This window comes from Cajanus cajan, chromosome 11 (genome assembly GCF_000230855.2).
Source record: "Cajanus cajan strain Asha chromosome 11, NIPB_CcT2T_4, whole genome shotgun sequence".
NCBI lineage: Eukaryota > Viridiplantae > Streptophyta > Magnoliopsida > Fabales > Fabaceae > Cajanus > Cajanus cajan.
In genome coordinates this window covers 7540437-7557732 of record NC_138527.1, presented here as the reverse complement: position 1 = coordinate 7557732, position 17296 = coordinate 7540437, and the positions used below count along the sequence as shown (strand labels likewise).

Below are 17296 nucleotides of genomic sequence, written 5' to 3'. Positions count from 1 at the left end.
ATTCTAATAAGGCCTTGGCCTCTTGAGCATTACCTTCTCTAGTTTTAGAATCTAAGCTCTGTTCAGATGCAGAACATCCAAAACAAAAATCATGTCCCTCAGAAATTAAGGGAACAATTAACTATTCATTTGAAATTGGAAACATGTTCCTTCCCAGCCTCGTAATAGGTCCCATTTTCTCTTTCTACAGACACCCCAACATGAAATCATCTTACCTTGATGCTTTTCTGATTTAGCTAGAATAAATGTTGATTTATAACATTTCCCTAAAAAGTCAACAATTTATATGTGACAGTTTTATAGTTTATAATACATGTACGTACATGTATTTTTATATTAGTGGAGATTTTAATTTTTGAGTCAACAGTTTTGTTTACACCATCAATCAACGGTTATAACGCATTTTATTTTTTTAAATGTAACCATTGGTTAGAGTAGCTAAATTATTTTATGTTATAATGTATTTAGTTCATTTCATTATAGGAAACATTTTTTTAAAACAAAGCGAATGAAGTGTCGGAATTTAAGTATAAAATGAATCTTACATTAATTAGAATTGAATATGTTGAGTAGTATATAAATAAAAAAGATTCATTTATTTAATATTTTAGAATTTTGAGTTATGATATGGTGTTGATCTTATTTGTATAATTTATTCTAAGTAATATAAATTAATTCCAGATTTTAATCTAATTAATTAACTGAGTTTGGGGTGCTTCCTGGAAACTAGGAGGAAGGACTAGTTGTGCCAGGAACAAGCCCAAAATTGATTGTTCTTTTTAGTTTTTAAGTAAAAGTTGAATTTTTCTTAACCAAAAATAAAAAATGGAAGCTAGAAATGTGAACATTAAACACTAGGCATAATCCTAAGGTGGATTCCGTTCACATTAACATAGATTACATCAACTCAAAAAGTCAGCCTTTTCAAAAAAACATGACATAGTTGATGGACAAAGATATGGTTCATGCCATATAATAGTAAACAAGCATTGTCCATGCATTCTCTGGCTAAATTATTCTTCCCACGGTCATCAAGTTTTATTATACGAGCAATGGGAGTAACATTCCTTCTAACACTTTTTTCAAATGTTTTTTTTATTAATCAAAATTTATTAAAAATCATAAATTTTGTGTAAGTCTCACATCTTATTTAATAAGTCTTTCATGATTCAGTAGTAAAACTTATCAAAATTTGTAATTTTTAACCGATAATGAAGAAAGTATTAGTAAAAAAGTTAAAAAAAATACTACTTTTATTCTTTTATAATAATTACTTAAAATTGTTTCATATAAACTAAGAAATGTAATAAATTTTCCTATTTATCATGGAACGATTTTGATGTTTTCTATTATACCTTTTTTCATTTTTACTTCATAATAAATACATATTAATTATTATGTATAAATTAATTTAAAATTAATTAAAATAACAAGTAAATAGAAATATATAGTTAACATCTCTCTTATTATATTCCTTATTTACCTAGTATAGCAACCACTCCACTTGCCTTGTGCAGCTAGTTATTATTATATATAGTGCAAAAAAATGCTTAGAATTGAAGCATCGAAAAGATGGGCACTGAACTTCGAACTGATTCCACTGACTACAGAACCGAGCTTCTTTCCCCAACAATAGCTGTAGAGAATGTGTCAATGGCTAGGCAACCATCATGGAGGATCAACATGGACGAACATCGGTTGCCAGAAAGGCGTATGGAGTCTCATTTTGGCTTTGGATTCTTCATAAGGACACTAAGTACATCCACTTATAGCACTTACCACCTTTTAAAACATTTTGTTTTTTCCTTTCAACTTTCTCTTTGCAAAATTGCATTTTTCTAAAATGAATTTTTCATCTTTACCTCTCAGAGAGACAAAGGAAACTTGCTGAGTATTACAAGAAGCAGGAAAGGCTTCTTAAAGGGTACCAGGAAGTGGACTCATACACTGACTTGGGCATGTTACCTGGAAATTTAACAGAGGTTTTGAAATTTATGAATTTATTCATTTACAATCCCCGTTTATAAGCTATGCACCAGTAGTATAAAACAATTTTACTGTTATCTAATCACAATATGATAAATTTGTTAACTTTTATAATTTTTACATGAAAAATCATAGTAATAATGATTTTTAATTGATGGACGTTATAAAATAGTTTTAAACTGACGGTGTATCAGTATTAAACTTTTGTTTAAAATGATCTCCCTTATGCATTTATGAATGGGAAAATTTTCATTCTCAGGATGAGATGAAGGAGCTTGAAAGGAGTGAGAAGGTGGCAATTTATGCATCTAACATTGGGAACATGGTGCTATTTGTAGCAAAAGTGTATGCTTCCATTGAGAGTAGATCCCTGGCTGTTATTGCATCAACTCTGGACTCTCTCTTGGATCTCTTGTCAGGATTTATACTTTGGTTTACTGCTTATGCTATGAGCAAACCGAATCATCATAAATACCCCATTGGCAAGAACCGGATGCAACCTGTGGTAACTGCTTCTTTCCTTTAGAACACACTTATTTGATTCTATGATTTCTCACTGAATTTAGGAACTGAGTGATTAATTGAATTTCCAGCCTCATGGCTGTCCCTCTATAATTCATTCAAAAATTTTCCTGCTCTTCTCTGTCTGGTTGCTTCATTAAGAAAAGTCCAATTTGTCATGTGTAATGTGGGTTTAATACACAGTTCATCTCTGAATTTGACATTAACATTTTGAGTATTAGATTAATTTCTTCATTTATACAAAGAAATTCATTTAAGCTCATTTGGTCTCCCAACATTTTCATAAATGCAAAATATATTGCTTTGATATTCAATATATTCATTTCTTTTGGTACATAATACATTACTAACAGAATGGATATTTAACTTCTTTCAAAGAAATAATTGCTTATGTTTGTCAACTTGTTTAAATGAATAAATTTTTTTTTAAAAAAAACTATGCACTTAATGTAGTTTCACTATTTATATATCTATTCACACTGGACATTAAATTATTCTGTTATATAATAGTGCAAAACAAATATACTTCACTAAAATGGCATGTTTTGATTATTTGGCATACAATTATTTTTTTCCAATTCTTCTAAAATATGTTGAAGATTTAGTTAATTCATTTTTTTAACCTTACTTCTGTGTGTAAATTATTTTGTCAGGGTATTGTTGTCTTCGCATCAGTCATGGCAACTCTGGGATTACAAATATTATTTGAATCAGGAAGGGAAATCATCACAAAGGTATAGATGTAAAACATAACATATATTCTAAATTGAAGTGATTCAATTTTTATTCAACAATTCAGATTTGCTGAGTGCATAAATGCATAAGAAATAGTCTCAAAGACTTTGAATGGAAAGCATATCTTACAGCCCCACAAGAAAAAATGTTTTGCTTATCAAATTGACTTATATAATATTCTCAAAATTACATCAGTGATGTGTGCTTCATAATTTATTGGCAGGCTCAACCTGAGAGGGATCCAGTGAAAGAAAAGTGGATGATAGGGATTATGGTGACAGCCACATTGGTAAAAGTTGCGCTTATGACTTATTGTCGCAGGTTCAAGAATGAAATAGTGAGGGCCTATGCTCAGGACCATTTCTTTGATGTCATCACAAACTCAATTGGTCTAGCCACTGCAGTACTAGCCATCAAATTCTACTGGTGGCTTGACCCTGTTGGGGCCATCCTGGTATCTCCTTAATTATTATTATTTTTTTAAAATTAATTAGGTAATCTACATGTTTTTTTAACTAAGTTATTTAGTATGAAGTATCTACTTATTTATTGATGACTAATTTTAGTCTGAAAACCTGACCGGTTATTTGTGGTATTTTCTCCAATCATTTTTTTTTTTTTTTGTTTTTTTACTATCTACAATACTCAAATCTAAGACATTTATTAAAGAGATTGAGTTCAATTCTACTCAAATCAACAACTTATTAATCTATAAGTTGTTGATCTAACATTGGATTCAATCTCCTTAAACAATGCATTATTACCAGAAAAATGTTATTAGAAGGAGGGATCCCATTAAATCTGACCAACCAAATTTTTCAATAGACATTCGTTAATAATAAAGTTAAAGGACACTTTATATTAGTTACATGGTTATAAAAGAAATATACATCTTTATATGATTACATTCAATTGATTTTCTAGACATGCAAAATTTTATTAATTTTTATTCTTATTCTTTAAATAATTTGTAATTAGTCCTTGACCATAAACTAAAAGCATGTCATTTTGTGATTTTTTAAAACTGAATACCATTTAACTAAAGTAGTATTATTTTAGAAGATTAAGCCTATGATGATGCAATTGCAAAGTAATAACACAAATTAATGAAACTAATTACCCTTGCAGATAGCTTTATATACAATCAGTAACTGGGCAAAAACTGTGATGGAGAATGTATGGTCACTGATTGGGAGAACAGCCCCACCAGAATACCTTGCAAAGCTAACATATCTTTGTTGGAACCATGACAAGGAGATAAAGCACATTGATACTGTGAGAGCCTACACATTTGGGTCCAATTACTTTGTGGAGGTAGACATTGTGGTATCAGAAGAAATGTCACTAAATCAAGCACACGACATTGGAGAGACACTTCAAGATAAGCTTGAAAAACTCCCCGAAATTGAGAGAGCCTTTGTTCACATCGATTTGAACACAACTCATAGGCTGGAGCACAAGCCCAAGGTGGTGTAGAAAATTATTAGGCAATGATTGCTATGAATTTGGTTGGCATATAGATTTTCTTTTGTGCTTTTTGTGGATTATTGTCCTTGTGAAACAAAACAAAAAAAAAAAAAACAAAATCTTTGGATTTAACTTGGATATTCAATCTCGGGTAGCTATGGATAACCAATATAAGAGAGGGACCAACCCATATATTAGAAGTAGGAGTGAGAATTACAATATTCACTTCATGTACTCACGTACCTAGGTTCAGCTTTAGCCTAGTAGTGGCGTTGGAATAGTATGTTTGATGTGTTGTAGATATAAATCTTATATTGTTTGTCGTGGTAATCTCTCTTACTAAAAAAAATAAGAAAAAAAAAACTCATGGAATATATTAATTTTTTATTAAACCACACGTTTGATCCCTTATAGTATTCAATTTGCAATTATGATATTTAATTTTAATTATGTAATTTTAGTGTTTTAATTTTATAAAATTAGGAATCATGATCTTATTACTAAATATTTATTTGCTAATAGGTAAATTTGTATGTTAAAGATGACATGACATTAAGTTGAAGACACCAAAATTAATATCTTATAATATTTAAATAAATTGTATTTTTATACCTATTTATATACAAATCTTATAAAATTTAAGAGACAAATTGTGAAATCCAAAAGATGAGCGTGACTCATATTTTAATGAAGAATATATTTTGAGAAGAAAAACTACTGAGATGTGAAAAAAAAAAGGGAACATACAATCCATGTAGTAAATACCAATCACATCAGAAAATATAATCCAAAGGGTCATGAGTAAATGTCTTTAAATTTAACCATTTTGAGAAATAAAATGCATATTCAAAAGGAAGACAAACAACAAAACATCAGAAGAACTAGTTAAAGCCAATATATATGGCTAGCAAGTCAACTTTCCTTAAAACAAAATTGCATGGTTACATTTTAAGAATGAAGTTCTATCGCAGAGTAGCCAACTTCTATCACCTAGGAAATCCCAAGCTTCATCTCTTTGCATTGACCAATAGTGCAAACTAATGATCTGAGAGTGGCTAATGACCAATAGGAAATACCCCAGATTGAGCAAATTACAAAGTACAAACATATTATTAATTATTTTAATTGAATTTGATGTGAAAGTGAAACTCACTCAATAAAGATTGGGACCCACCAATGAATCTCAAGTAACAGAAGTAGTAAGTGTGTTGCTACTTTCTAGTATCTCTCATCCTAGATTTGCACAATCATCTTCATTGGCAAATTAACTACTTGTTAGTTGTTAGTTGATGCAAATAACAGAAAGTTATCATTAGCTTTGTGACATTAGTAAGTTGCATACCGATAAAAAAAGAATTACCTTTCAGGAATTGAAGTCATGCACTGTCAAACAATGATTTATTTATTTTTTTTACTTCAATTTTGGAATTTCAAGTTATTGAAGCCAAATCAATTTGTTTATAATTTTACAATTTCAAACCTGAGGTTTTTGAATTGGAGTTTTTTTTCTTTCACAGCTAGAACTTCTGGAAGTGTGTGTACTTATAGTTGCAAAAGTCCAAGCTCCAAAAGGAGAAAAAAAAAACAATTTTAAGATGTTGGTAATTTGAAATTGTAAAACCATACAAACTAAACCATAGGCAGCAGAAAGATTATATAAATAGTAATTTGAAAACCATAGGCAATTTTCAGTTTCATATTATCTCGTTTATCTATCACAGACATTGTGAATTTGTGTTGCAATTGGCAACTGCTAAGTGGTGACACTTTAGCACCAAGGAGTAAGATTAAAAGATAAAGTGATACAATCTCTAATCAAAGGAAAATTTCATGCACGAAATACGTGTTTCCTCTATACCTAAGCATCTTATTGTCTGCTCCAACACACCACATATGGCCCTGCAAATCTAAATGTCCTTTCATTCCAGCCATTTCCCACACAAACTTAAAAATCCCAAGCGCTCGGTCCAACTGCTTCACACCACACCCCACCATCTTCTCACTATCTGAAGTCAAGATTCTTCCCATAAACAAGCAAAACTTGCCATCACTTCCATTTGCATAGACCCCACCGCACATGTCTACTTTGATATCTGCAACCCTCCCATAGAGGTAATACAGTAATAGAGTGAATAAGCAACGAGACGAGTGACCCAACATTTTGGAAAGCTTCTTCTTCACTAGGCTTTCTTGATGTTGAGCTTCCTTATATCCAATACTGTTGTCAACTAAAACATCCCTAATGTGCAAAAGCCCCTCCTTCATGACCTCAGCCTTAGCCACATGCAATTTCAACATATTTTCACTTCTACAGCATTCAGTCAGATCATTGAACATTACAAGAACATCTTCCCATTTCCGGGGATCATAGGAATCAACTGTTTTAGAAGGAGAAAGCTTCATCCAAGAAGATGACTCAGGGTCCGAACAGACAGAAATTTTAGTAAGAAACTTCAAGCAGCTTTGAACAATTTGGCCACCCAATAAAGCACCATTGTTTAAGCCCCGAGAACTCAAACAATCCAAATCTACTGCAAAACCATTCAGAACTTCTTTTAGTGCACCAGTCCATATGCGATGCTGAGTAACCTGTGGGCACACTCTTAAACGAACCATCTTCCTTTGTTGAGCAGAGACATTGAGAAAGTTGCCCACTTTGGTCAGTGAATCAACCACCATAGGCTCTCTTTCAATTGCTTTACTAAAAGGGGTAAACGATTCATGTTGTGTGCTTGTGGTGAAAGAGGCCACAACATGTTTCATCCGGTGCTGAACAAATGGAGACCCAACAAACACGCGGACAAGAGACTTGAAGGTACACATTTCACGCTCAATGCCATCATCAAATACGGTTGTATTGCTGTTTACATCAACAAGTCTCCCGTTAACTGTATCCACATTTGCTAGCAAACGGGTCAACTCTTTCACCTTGGGAAACTCATCCTGATACCATTGCAAGTTGAGAGCGTCTTTCGAAGAGTGATAAAATGTGGAGTTCAGGAAAGAAGTTGAAGACTTGTTGGTTATAATAAAATGTTTTCCAGCGTAAAGTAGCTCAAAAAGTCTAAGACCCATTATGCCGAAACTAAGAGTCACCTTCCAAGCAAGTAAAACAAAAGCACAGTGACTGGAAGAAAAGGTACCTATTCTTTTTCAGGCATTTTATCAAACACATTGCAGTGGCCCTGAAAAATAAATGGAACGTTATAATACGGTTAGATAGCAGCATGATAAATTTATTTTTGGGAGATATAAACTAGCACAAGTGAATTGGGGAAGACCATGGAGGAACAGTGCAATTTATTTTTATGAAGGGAACAGTGTAAATTTATTGAAAAAATAAAAGGATTTAGAAGTATTAAGTATATACGCACACAAGGCCAAGTGATATTTTACGCTACCTTGACTTCCCCGTATTACTTTCGAGTTGTTGCTAATGTGACACACATTGGACCATTAGCTGAAATTAGCCTTAACTAAAATGAATAAAAAAATAATTACTTTAGATCCAAAATTAAAAAAAAAATAAAAAGAAAAACATTATAATAACTTAATAGTAGATAATTGTTTTGCTAACTTTCTTATTTCTATAAAATAGGCTTAAATTAAAATAGATATTAAATAATAAATACTCATAGAACAAAAAAAATAAAAATAGAAATTTAAGAAACATTTTTAACTCAATTGTCAATTAGAATAGAAAAAAATAGGAAATTCAAATTTATTTGTAAATAAATTGTTTCCCTGCCTTACAGTTCTGTGTAACTTACTTTAAATATACTATAGAAAATAGGCATTTTGTATCTTTATTTTTTAAAAAATTAAATAAACAGTAGGTAGATGTAATTCTCATCCAACAGAAAGCTGAAAGAGAGCTTATCTCATAACAGTTATGTGAAGGTAAAATCTTCTCAACAAGCAATACATAGGATGTCCTGCATTTCTTAATTCTTATTTATCAAAATCAAATGTATATCTGTGCACACAAACACCAAATGAAGGTAAAAACTAAAACAATATGTCAGGATAAAAAACACCAAATGAAAAAATAAAAAAGTACATGTTAAATGTCTTATTGATTAGAAGGTAAGACAGCAGAGAAGGACATAAAATCAATTCTTCCAATCTGAACATAGGTCATGCCATGTCCTATTAATTTAACCTTTCTTGTCAAAACCGTGATTGGCGTTGCGTATTTTAGGAAGTTTTATATTTGCTATGTTGTATTTCTGTAACAGTCTTATGCTGCCATTATTAGATTTATTTATGCAGGATTAATCACGTAATCATAGGGATTTGTCTCCTTAGAATTAACTGTCCATATTTCCTAAAATAGGTTGCAGATTCATGTATATATATAGAGGTTTAATAACCTCATAAATCAATAAGAGAGAATATTATTCCTTCTAAATTTTAATAAAAGTGCTTTTCCCTTCTTTGTTTAAAAATTTAAATGTGGAGAGTCTGCATTGTGAGGTGTGTGAGTTTGCAAAACACAAGCGTGTACCTTTTCCCATTAGCAATAAGATGAGTTCTTTCCCTTTTTTTCTTGTTCACACTGATGTATGGGGTCCTGCTCATGTTCCTAATATCTCAGGTGCTAAATGGTTTTTAACCTTCATTGATGATTGTACCCGGGTGACTTGGGTTTTTTTATTGAAACAAAAATCTGAAGTTAGCTCCGTGTTTGTTCAGTTTATCTCAATGATTAAAAATCAATTTGGGGTCAGTATTAAAAGAATTAGGTCTGACAATGTCCAAGAATCCAACCCACCATCATTGCATGAGGTAACACCTTCGAACCCTATAAACTCCAATGATTCTAATGAGTTTGTTTCTGAAAATCTAGAAGCACAGGTGGACCAAACTCTTGATCTACCCATTGCCCTTAGAAAGGGAACTAGAACATGTACCCAACAACCACTTTACCCACTATCAAATTTCTTATCCTTTGAAAAATTCTCACCTACCCATAAAACTTTTCTCACTAATCTCAACTCCACACACACACCTTCCTCTATATCTGAAGCATTATCTGACAGCAAATGGAAACATGCCATGGATGTGGAAATGGAGGCGTTAAACAAAAATAGGACCTGGGAACTTGTCACTCTACCTCCTGGAAAAAAAACCAGTAGGATGTAAGTGGGTATATGCAGTAAAGTATAGGGCTAATGGGACCATCGAACGTTACAAGGCAAGGTTAGTGGCCAAAGGCTTCACTCAAACCTATGGAGTTGATTACTTGGAGACATTTGCCCCGGTTGCTAAGATGAACACGGTCAGAGTAATATTGTCATTAGCAGCAAGTTATGATTGGGATCTGCAGCAGTTTGATGTGAAGAATGCATTTTTGCATGGAGACCTTGAAGAAGAAATATACATGGAGTTGCCCCCTGGGTACAATGGACAGGTTGCTGCTGGAACTGTTTTCAAATTAAGAAAGGCTCTATATGGACTGAAACAATCCCCAAGAGCATGGTTTGGAAGATTCACCAAAGTTATGACAAGTCTGGGCTACAAACAAAGCCAAGGGGATCACACATTATTTATCAAACATTCAGTTTCAGGGGGAGTAACAATTCTATTAGTGTATGTAGATGATATTATAGTAAGTGGGGATGACAAAAGGGAACAACAATTGTTAAGTGAATGCCTTGCCACGGAATTCGAGATCAAGACACTAGGGAGGCTTAAATATTTTTTAGGAATTGAAGTGGCTCACTCCAAGAAAGGAATCTTCATATCTCAACAAAAGTATATTACTGACTTGCTTAAAGAAATAGGGAAGACAGGCTGCAGACCAGCAAGTACTCCAGTTGACCCAAATATAAAGTTGGGAAGTATGGAGGAGGATATTGCCATGGACAAGGAAATGTATTAAAGACTTGTGGGCAGGCTTATTTACTTATCTCACACTAGACCAGACATTGCTTTTGCTGTGAGTCTAGTCAGCCAGTTTATGCATCAACCAAAGGAAGCACATTTACAAGCTGCTCTTAGAATTGTCCAGTACTTGAAAGGGACCCCCGGAAGAGGGATTTTGTTCAAACGAAATAAGAGTGTAAGTTTTGAAGCACATACGGATGCGGACTGTGCAGGGTCAGTGGTAGATAGGAGATCAACTACTGGATACTGCACCTTCCTTGGTGGAAACTTAGTGACTTGGAAGAGTAAAAAACAGAGTGTAGTGGCTAGATCAAGTGCTTAAGCAGAATTTCGAGCAATGGCCCACGGAATATGTGAACTTCTATGGCTGAAGATTATATTGGAAGATTTGAAGATAAAGTGGGATGAACCTATGAGGTTATATTGTGACAATAAATCTGCAATTAGCATAGCCCACAACCTGGTGCAACATGATAGAACTAAACATATCGAGGTTGACAGACACTTTATCAAGGAAAAACTTGACAGTGGCATGATTTGCACACCATATGTATCCACTCAGAATCAACTTGCAGACATACTCACCAAGGGGCTGAACTGCACTCACTTTGAAAGAATTATATCCAAGCTGGGAATGGAAAACACCTATTCACCAGCTTGAGGGGGAGTGTCAAAATCATGATTGGCGTTGTGTATTTTAGGAAGTTTTATATTTGCTATGCTGTATTTCTGTAACAGTCTTATGCTGCCATTATTAGATTTATTTATGCAGGATTAATCCCGTAATCATAGGGATTTGTCTCCTTAGAATTAACTGTCCATATTTCCTAAAATAGGCTGCAGATTCATGTATATATATAGAGGTTTAATAACCTCATAAATCAATAAGAGAGAATATTATTCCTTCTAAATTTGAGATTTCTCAGAATCTATACTCCCAGGGTTTAACCATATTTCAGAGGGGCAATTTATATTTATAGGCTGTGTTCTTGTCAGGTTAAGACAAGGGTACAACCGCAAAAACAAATAGCTTGTGGCACTCAAGCTAAATATTAGCAAATACAACACAGCTTGCTTCACTTCCATAGTCCCATAGAATTAAGAGACATCCAAAACTACAACACAATCAGATGATTATTGAAAAATAAAATTCAGAGCCAGTAGGAAACCTAAATAATTCCTTATAACTACACATAATTGAACATGAAAGCAGTTCCAATAACAAGTTTATTAGTTCAGAAAATAGCATTCCCAATTATTAAATTGCAACCTAAATCAAACCATAAAGAAGAAAATTTATAGACTAAAGTAAATAGTAATATTTATCATGGGTCATTGGTTTTCAGTCTTCCATTTTAATTGACACCTTAGAACTGGAGAGAACCACGTAAACATATTTATACTGTTGTTCAAAAGGTTTATAACAGAAGATGGGTATTATGGTAATGGGTCTAGCCCAATCTAGCTCCTTTTCCAAGGGTCTTGCAGATATCCACAAAAATCTGATCACCAAACAATATCCTAAATGTTAGACAACGAAGATGCAGACCTAAGCTTAAGGTGAATCAAAGAAAAAAATGATTTGGAACTAGGGAGTCTTGCTTCTTAGCTCTGATCTATGTTCCAACACGCTAGGTTGTGACAAATGTTGACACAAGGGACCAATAAACTTGTAGCACAACCGTTGAGGTTAGAGGTTTAATATGCACGAGACCACCTATGCCCCCCATACATAGGTGCTTGCACCTTCCAATATAACTGAAAAAAAATTACAAGGCAATTTGGAATGCACGTACCCCAAAAGTAATTGAAGGACAAGAGCCCAAAAATTTATAAAGCTTCTTAAGAAAGTGAATTATGGACCCTAGTTCAAACTTACAAAACCGGCATGTAAGATGAAGATTATCTCCACTTATATACTTTGTTTTGACTTTATCTCTAATTGATGTACGACTTGGATTTTTTTCAATACATTTCATGCCCAACAACACTATTGGACTTAATGCATGAATAGATGGTGGATGAATTTTTTGAAATGATCTAAGATAGGCAGAATTTGAATTTTTCTCAATACACTCTCTCATGCCCAGTACTATTAGGCTTGGTATGTGTATAAATGGCGGGTAAATCTTTTTAATAGATCTAAAATAACTTTGATAACATCTTAAGAAAGTGAATTATGGGCCTAATTCAACCTTACAAACCATTTTGAAAGGTGAGGGTTAGCCCTAGTTATATACTTTGTTTTAACTTTATCTCTAGTCAACGTGGGACTTGAATTTTTTCCAATGAAGTTCATACTATACCAAACATCATATCAATGTGTCATTATGAGCCTAGACAACTCAAAACACAAAGTGAAGAGAAAAATGGAGAGATGCATTCATAGAGTCCAGATGATGGTGGTTGCCAGGTTTAGTCTAGAGTCTAGATTTTCCATCATTATTACGTGGAGAGAGAAAAAAAATTCCGAGAAAGATAAAGGTTGCATGAAAAAATAATGTGTTGAATGGGGTATAATAATATTTTATTTATACTTCTACAAATAAGGACCTTTTAACACACAATTTGCTTTGATTCCATGCTTCAGACATGTCAGGTTATTGTGTCAAATCAAAAGTTGCCACCTTATTAGAATTTCAATTCGTCAAAGTAATAGATATTGTTTTCAAATTTCAATGCCATATCTCAGCCACAGATGGAAAGCCACAAAAGTCATCACAGAATGGCAGATAGGTATGAGGCAGGTGTTATTTTGAACAAAGGGTAACCCAGTAGTGAGGCTACTGCCAATGTGAGTAGAATGTAGGGACTACTCATGAGGCAACATTAAGGTTTGTTGGGAAAAAATTTAATGTAAAATTATTAACTACGTGGATGGAGAGAATAATCTATCCAATCACACTAGATGAGTAGGCAGCAAAGGAAACAGATTCGTGCTGGCTCATCACATGACAGACCATGAATTAATGACGAAAACCAAATTATCTTTAACAAAGAATTTCAACTAGAATGTTAAGCTACAACACCCAATGGATAAATAATTGAATAGTGTTTATTTCATTGATGCAAGCACATAGATTAGAAAGCCTCACTCTTATATACTAGAAAAGAAAATTATGTTCTCTAAGCAAAGACAAACATGTTAATGTTTAAAAACCCATATAGGACACTAAATCATGTTCAAACATAAGCATACCCATGATCATGGCGTCATAATTGAATGACAAAAAATTTAAAAAGAACACACAGAGCATTGATGTGAAGCAATGCAGATATAACACAACTCTAACAGGCAATACGTAAGTTTTGTCAACTAGATAGGATAAAAAATTGCAGAAGTGATCGAGGAAGCTCCTGCTATGCATACACCTATACGGCCATACTAACTTAACACCACCTAGGTTAGGTTTTCATAAGTCTTTAGAAATATTTTTCCACTTTTAATTTTATCCTTTCTTATGCAGAAATTTGATCATGAAAAGAAACACAAACATATGGTATTAAATATCTTTAGCATTCCACTTCAAAACATCTATTCATGGGAGTGGTATAAAATAAAATCTGGACAGCACCAAAACCTACACCGGAATTACCGAGGGGCAGTATTTGATGACCAAACAAAAAACTATAAATGCCATGGAACGTACCAACTTAACACTGCACTGCCTAGGTTAGGTTTTCATAAATCTCAAAAATACTTTTCCTCCTTTAATTTTCTCCTTATTATGCAAACATTAGATCATGAAAAGAAACACAAACCATAGTTATGAGTCTCAAATAGTGACCTACTTTGAAAACACTATGGAAGAATAGTGAAAAGTGGGATAACCGCTATTTTAAATATTATAATAGAAAATAAATAATTCATGCTATTCATATATCTACTCAACAAAAAAAAAATTATGATTTATGGTAAATAACAAGTCACAGTTTGCACACACAATCATCATCAATCTAGGAGCAATAAGAACACAGTGACCAAATCAAAAAGGAAAAAATAACAAATTAGATAAAAATTAGAAAAATGTTAATTGAGAAGTCTAGACAAAGAACAAAGAACAAAGAATGGAAACAGAAAAAGAAAAAGATAAAAAATAAAATAAAATAAAATAAAAGTTTTTGAAGCTTATAACATGTGGCAGTGCCGCTATTTTGGCTACAATGGTCCATATTGGAAACTGCTGCGCTATTTGAATCCCATAGTGATACAGGGCACCCATATCACCTCGTTATAGCACAGCTATGGCATGCTATCACAACCATACAAGTAATAAACATCCAACCAACTCCATAGCTTTCCTCTTCAGAACATAGACTCAAGACACTGGTCTAAAATCAAATCTCGACAACACCAAAACTTATGCCAGAATTACCAAGTGGCAGTACTTGATAACCAAACCCAACAGGCCAACACAACAATATAAAGGCAATGGACAATAGACTACTGGGCAGGCCCTAACTTTTTTTTTATCTTTTATTTCTTGGCAAGTAAAGAAAACATACCAGCATCCATATAAGAAATCCACAGACACTTGGGTGATTTAAATGTAGCCCACAGCAACAACTCTGCTAATCATGTAAAACTACCATCTTAAGCAACAATCAAGGTTTTTAAAAAGGTCCACAAAGCGGTCACATTTGTCTGCAATTTGGTACAACATCAAGGATTGTGGCAAAATCGCAACCATGCTTGGCGACAGTTATGCTTATGGCAGGCCTGGCTAGACATGAGCCAAACCTAACTGGCTAGGGCTTTGCTCACTGAGAAATAGAACTCATTTAATTTCTTGCCTCAATCTATGTACTAATTGAGCATGTTAGAATCAATGAATTAGGTAATTAGGCCTGAATTTGAAACTCAATAAAATACATGACAAACATTTATTCGAGATTGCGCATTCAATAAAAAGCATAAATCACTCTATCAAATACATAACTCAATGAAAACAAGGTTGGAAGGGAAAATGGTAAACAATTTGGATCGAATTCTGCGTATGTGGATTGTTAAATATGATGCAAAATTTGGAAATAAAATCCTAAGGGAGCAGAGGAGATAAATAAGGTGTGACAGAAACATACTCGAGATCGAAGGAGAAGCGCAGGGTTCGGTGTTGAGATGCGGAGAGCGAAGAGAAGAATATTGGGATTACTTGTTACTCAATGTTCATATTCATTCACTTCAAGGACTCTCCATTTATTTTTTTATACTTTTATAATTTTGTTTTTAACTTGATATTCATACAGCCGGCTTCTCATTGTTATAATAGGTAAGCTATAGATAAGAAAGATGAACAGAAATAAATAAATAGGACTTATTATTTTTTAATTTTTTCCCCTCTTATTTTTCTTTGATAAAATAATTTTACTTATTTTTGCTCGTATTTTCACTCTTTTTAACCTAATTCTTACTCATTTTCTCTTAACCAAATAAAGCATTAATAAAATTTCCTTTTCCAATATTTTTTTTTTTTTTAGATCTTATCAAAGAGATTGGCTCCAATGCTAATTGGACTAACTACTTGTTTATACTATTAGAATTTAAATATAAATATATTTAAATTAAAATAAATTTAAATATATTTTTAATCTTTTAAATTTAAGTAAATTTGGATAACTCAAATTTAAAACTATTTTTTTATCTTTGTAATTTTTAAAATATTGTTTTAATCTCTGAAACCACTAATAATACATCTAAAAATAACAAATTGAAAAAGTTATATAATATCAACGAAATTTAATGTAAAAGAAACACTAGTAAGTAGATTGTGTAAGACAATATTGATTTCTTTAAAAAATTGAATATAAGGATTAAAACAAATTTGTTATAGTTTTTATTTATTTAATAATGAGTAGTTATAGATAGAATTCAAAATGCATGTCTAATATTGAAAAGATCATGTCGTACCCTAGAAGACTTGCGTGAGTGTCTATGGATAAGTCCTTTAGAATAGTGCATTACACACCTCAAGAGTTTAAATTAGTTTGTGTTCTCAACATTCATGGACAACAATCTAAAAGACTTAAAGTTGTCTACAAAAATTCTTGATGAATGTGAGAGATGAGCACGAGACTATGACAACAAAGAGAACGCAACTTATGCACTACTGCGACGATCACATGTGGAGGAGAACAAGGTGTCAATTGGTTAGTTCTATGTGATTCTACCATTGTTGAGTCTCCTGTAAAGCAATGAATTTTGTAGGAAGAAGAAATTCATACCAATAACGGTAAGCATAATTAATTTGCCAACCAATTTGGTAAGAATTTGTCCAAATTTTATTGATCAATATGTGTTAAATATTTTATGTTTAGATATCATGGTCTGTAATATATTGTTATATTGGATTATTATGTTCAACTATGATATGTTAATTGATAATTAAATTACTTTGGGTTGTAACTACTTATTAAATGTGTGGTGCATGTTACATGATTCACAATCATGATTAGCACATTATATTGAAAGACTTTATATATTTAATTTTTTGTATTAAAAGTGTTTGAGGAGAATTAAATATTCATTTATTGTGTGAAAGTTTGTGGTGAAAAGGTGAAGAAAATAATTGTGGGGCATCATTTAGAGAAAAATAGTGTATACAATTAATATTATTTTTGAAAATCTATTCATAGTGAGAAAAATTATAATTTTTATGAGATGAAACTAACCTAGAACAATATAGATAAATAATTATGT

At 32.6% G+C, this 17296-nt stretch overlaps 2 protein-coding genes across 5 annotated transcripts; one reads left to right on the top strand and one right to left on the bottom strand.

Annotated features, from left to right (window-relative positions):
- The first annotated feature begins 1532 nt into the window (after positions 1-1532).
- LOC109802282 (metal tolerance protein 10) lies at positions 1533-4842 on the top strand. The gene is made up of 6 exons (XM_020363587.3): positions 1533-1756; positions 1870-1982; positions 2246-2491; positions 3162-3242; positions 3467-3697; positions 4372-4842. The coding sequence occupies exons 1-6, from the start codon at positions 1573-1575 to the stop codon at positions 4717-4719; spliced, it is 1203 nt and encodes a 400-aa protein (XP_020219176.1). The 5' UTR covers positions 1533-1572; the 3' UTR covers positions 4720-4842.
- Positions 4843-6347: 1505 nt separating this feature from the next.
- On the bottom strand, positions 6348-15842 carry LOC109802290 (uncharacterized). 4 transcript variants are annotated; one of them, XM_083066115.1, is made up of 4 exons: positions 15682-15836; positions 15106-15363; positions 8112-8186; positions 6348-7895 (listed from the first exon to the last, which is right to left on the bottom strand). In XM_083066115.1, the coding sequence occupies exon 4, from the start codon at positions 7783-7785 to the stop codon at positions 6526-6528; it is 1260 nt and encodes a 419-aa protein (XP_082922241.1). In that variant the 5' UTR covers positions 7786-7895; positions 8112-8186; positions 15106-15363; positions 15682-15836; the 3' UTR covers positions 6348-6525. The 4 variants fall into 4 exon arrangements, with proteins under 4 accessions (XP_082922241.1, XP_082922242.1, XP_082922240.1 ...); XM_083066116.1 differs by lacking the exon at positions 8112-8186; XM_083066114.1 differs by lacking the exon at positions 15106-15363 and having other exon boundaries at positions 15682-15832.
- Between the last annotated feature and the right edge of the window lie 1454 nt (positions 15843-17296).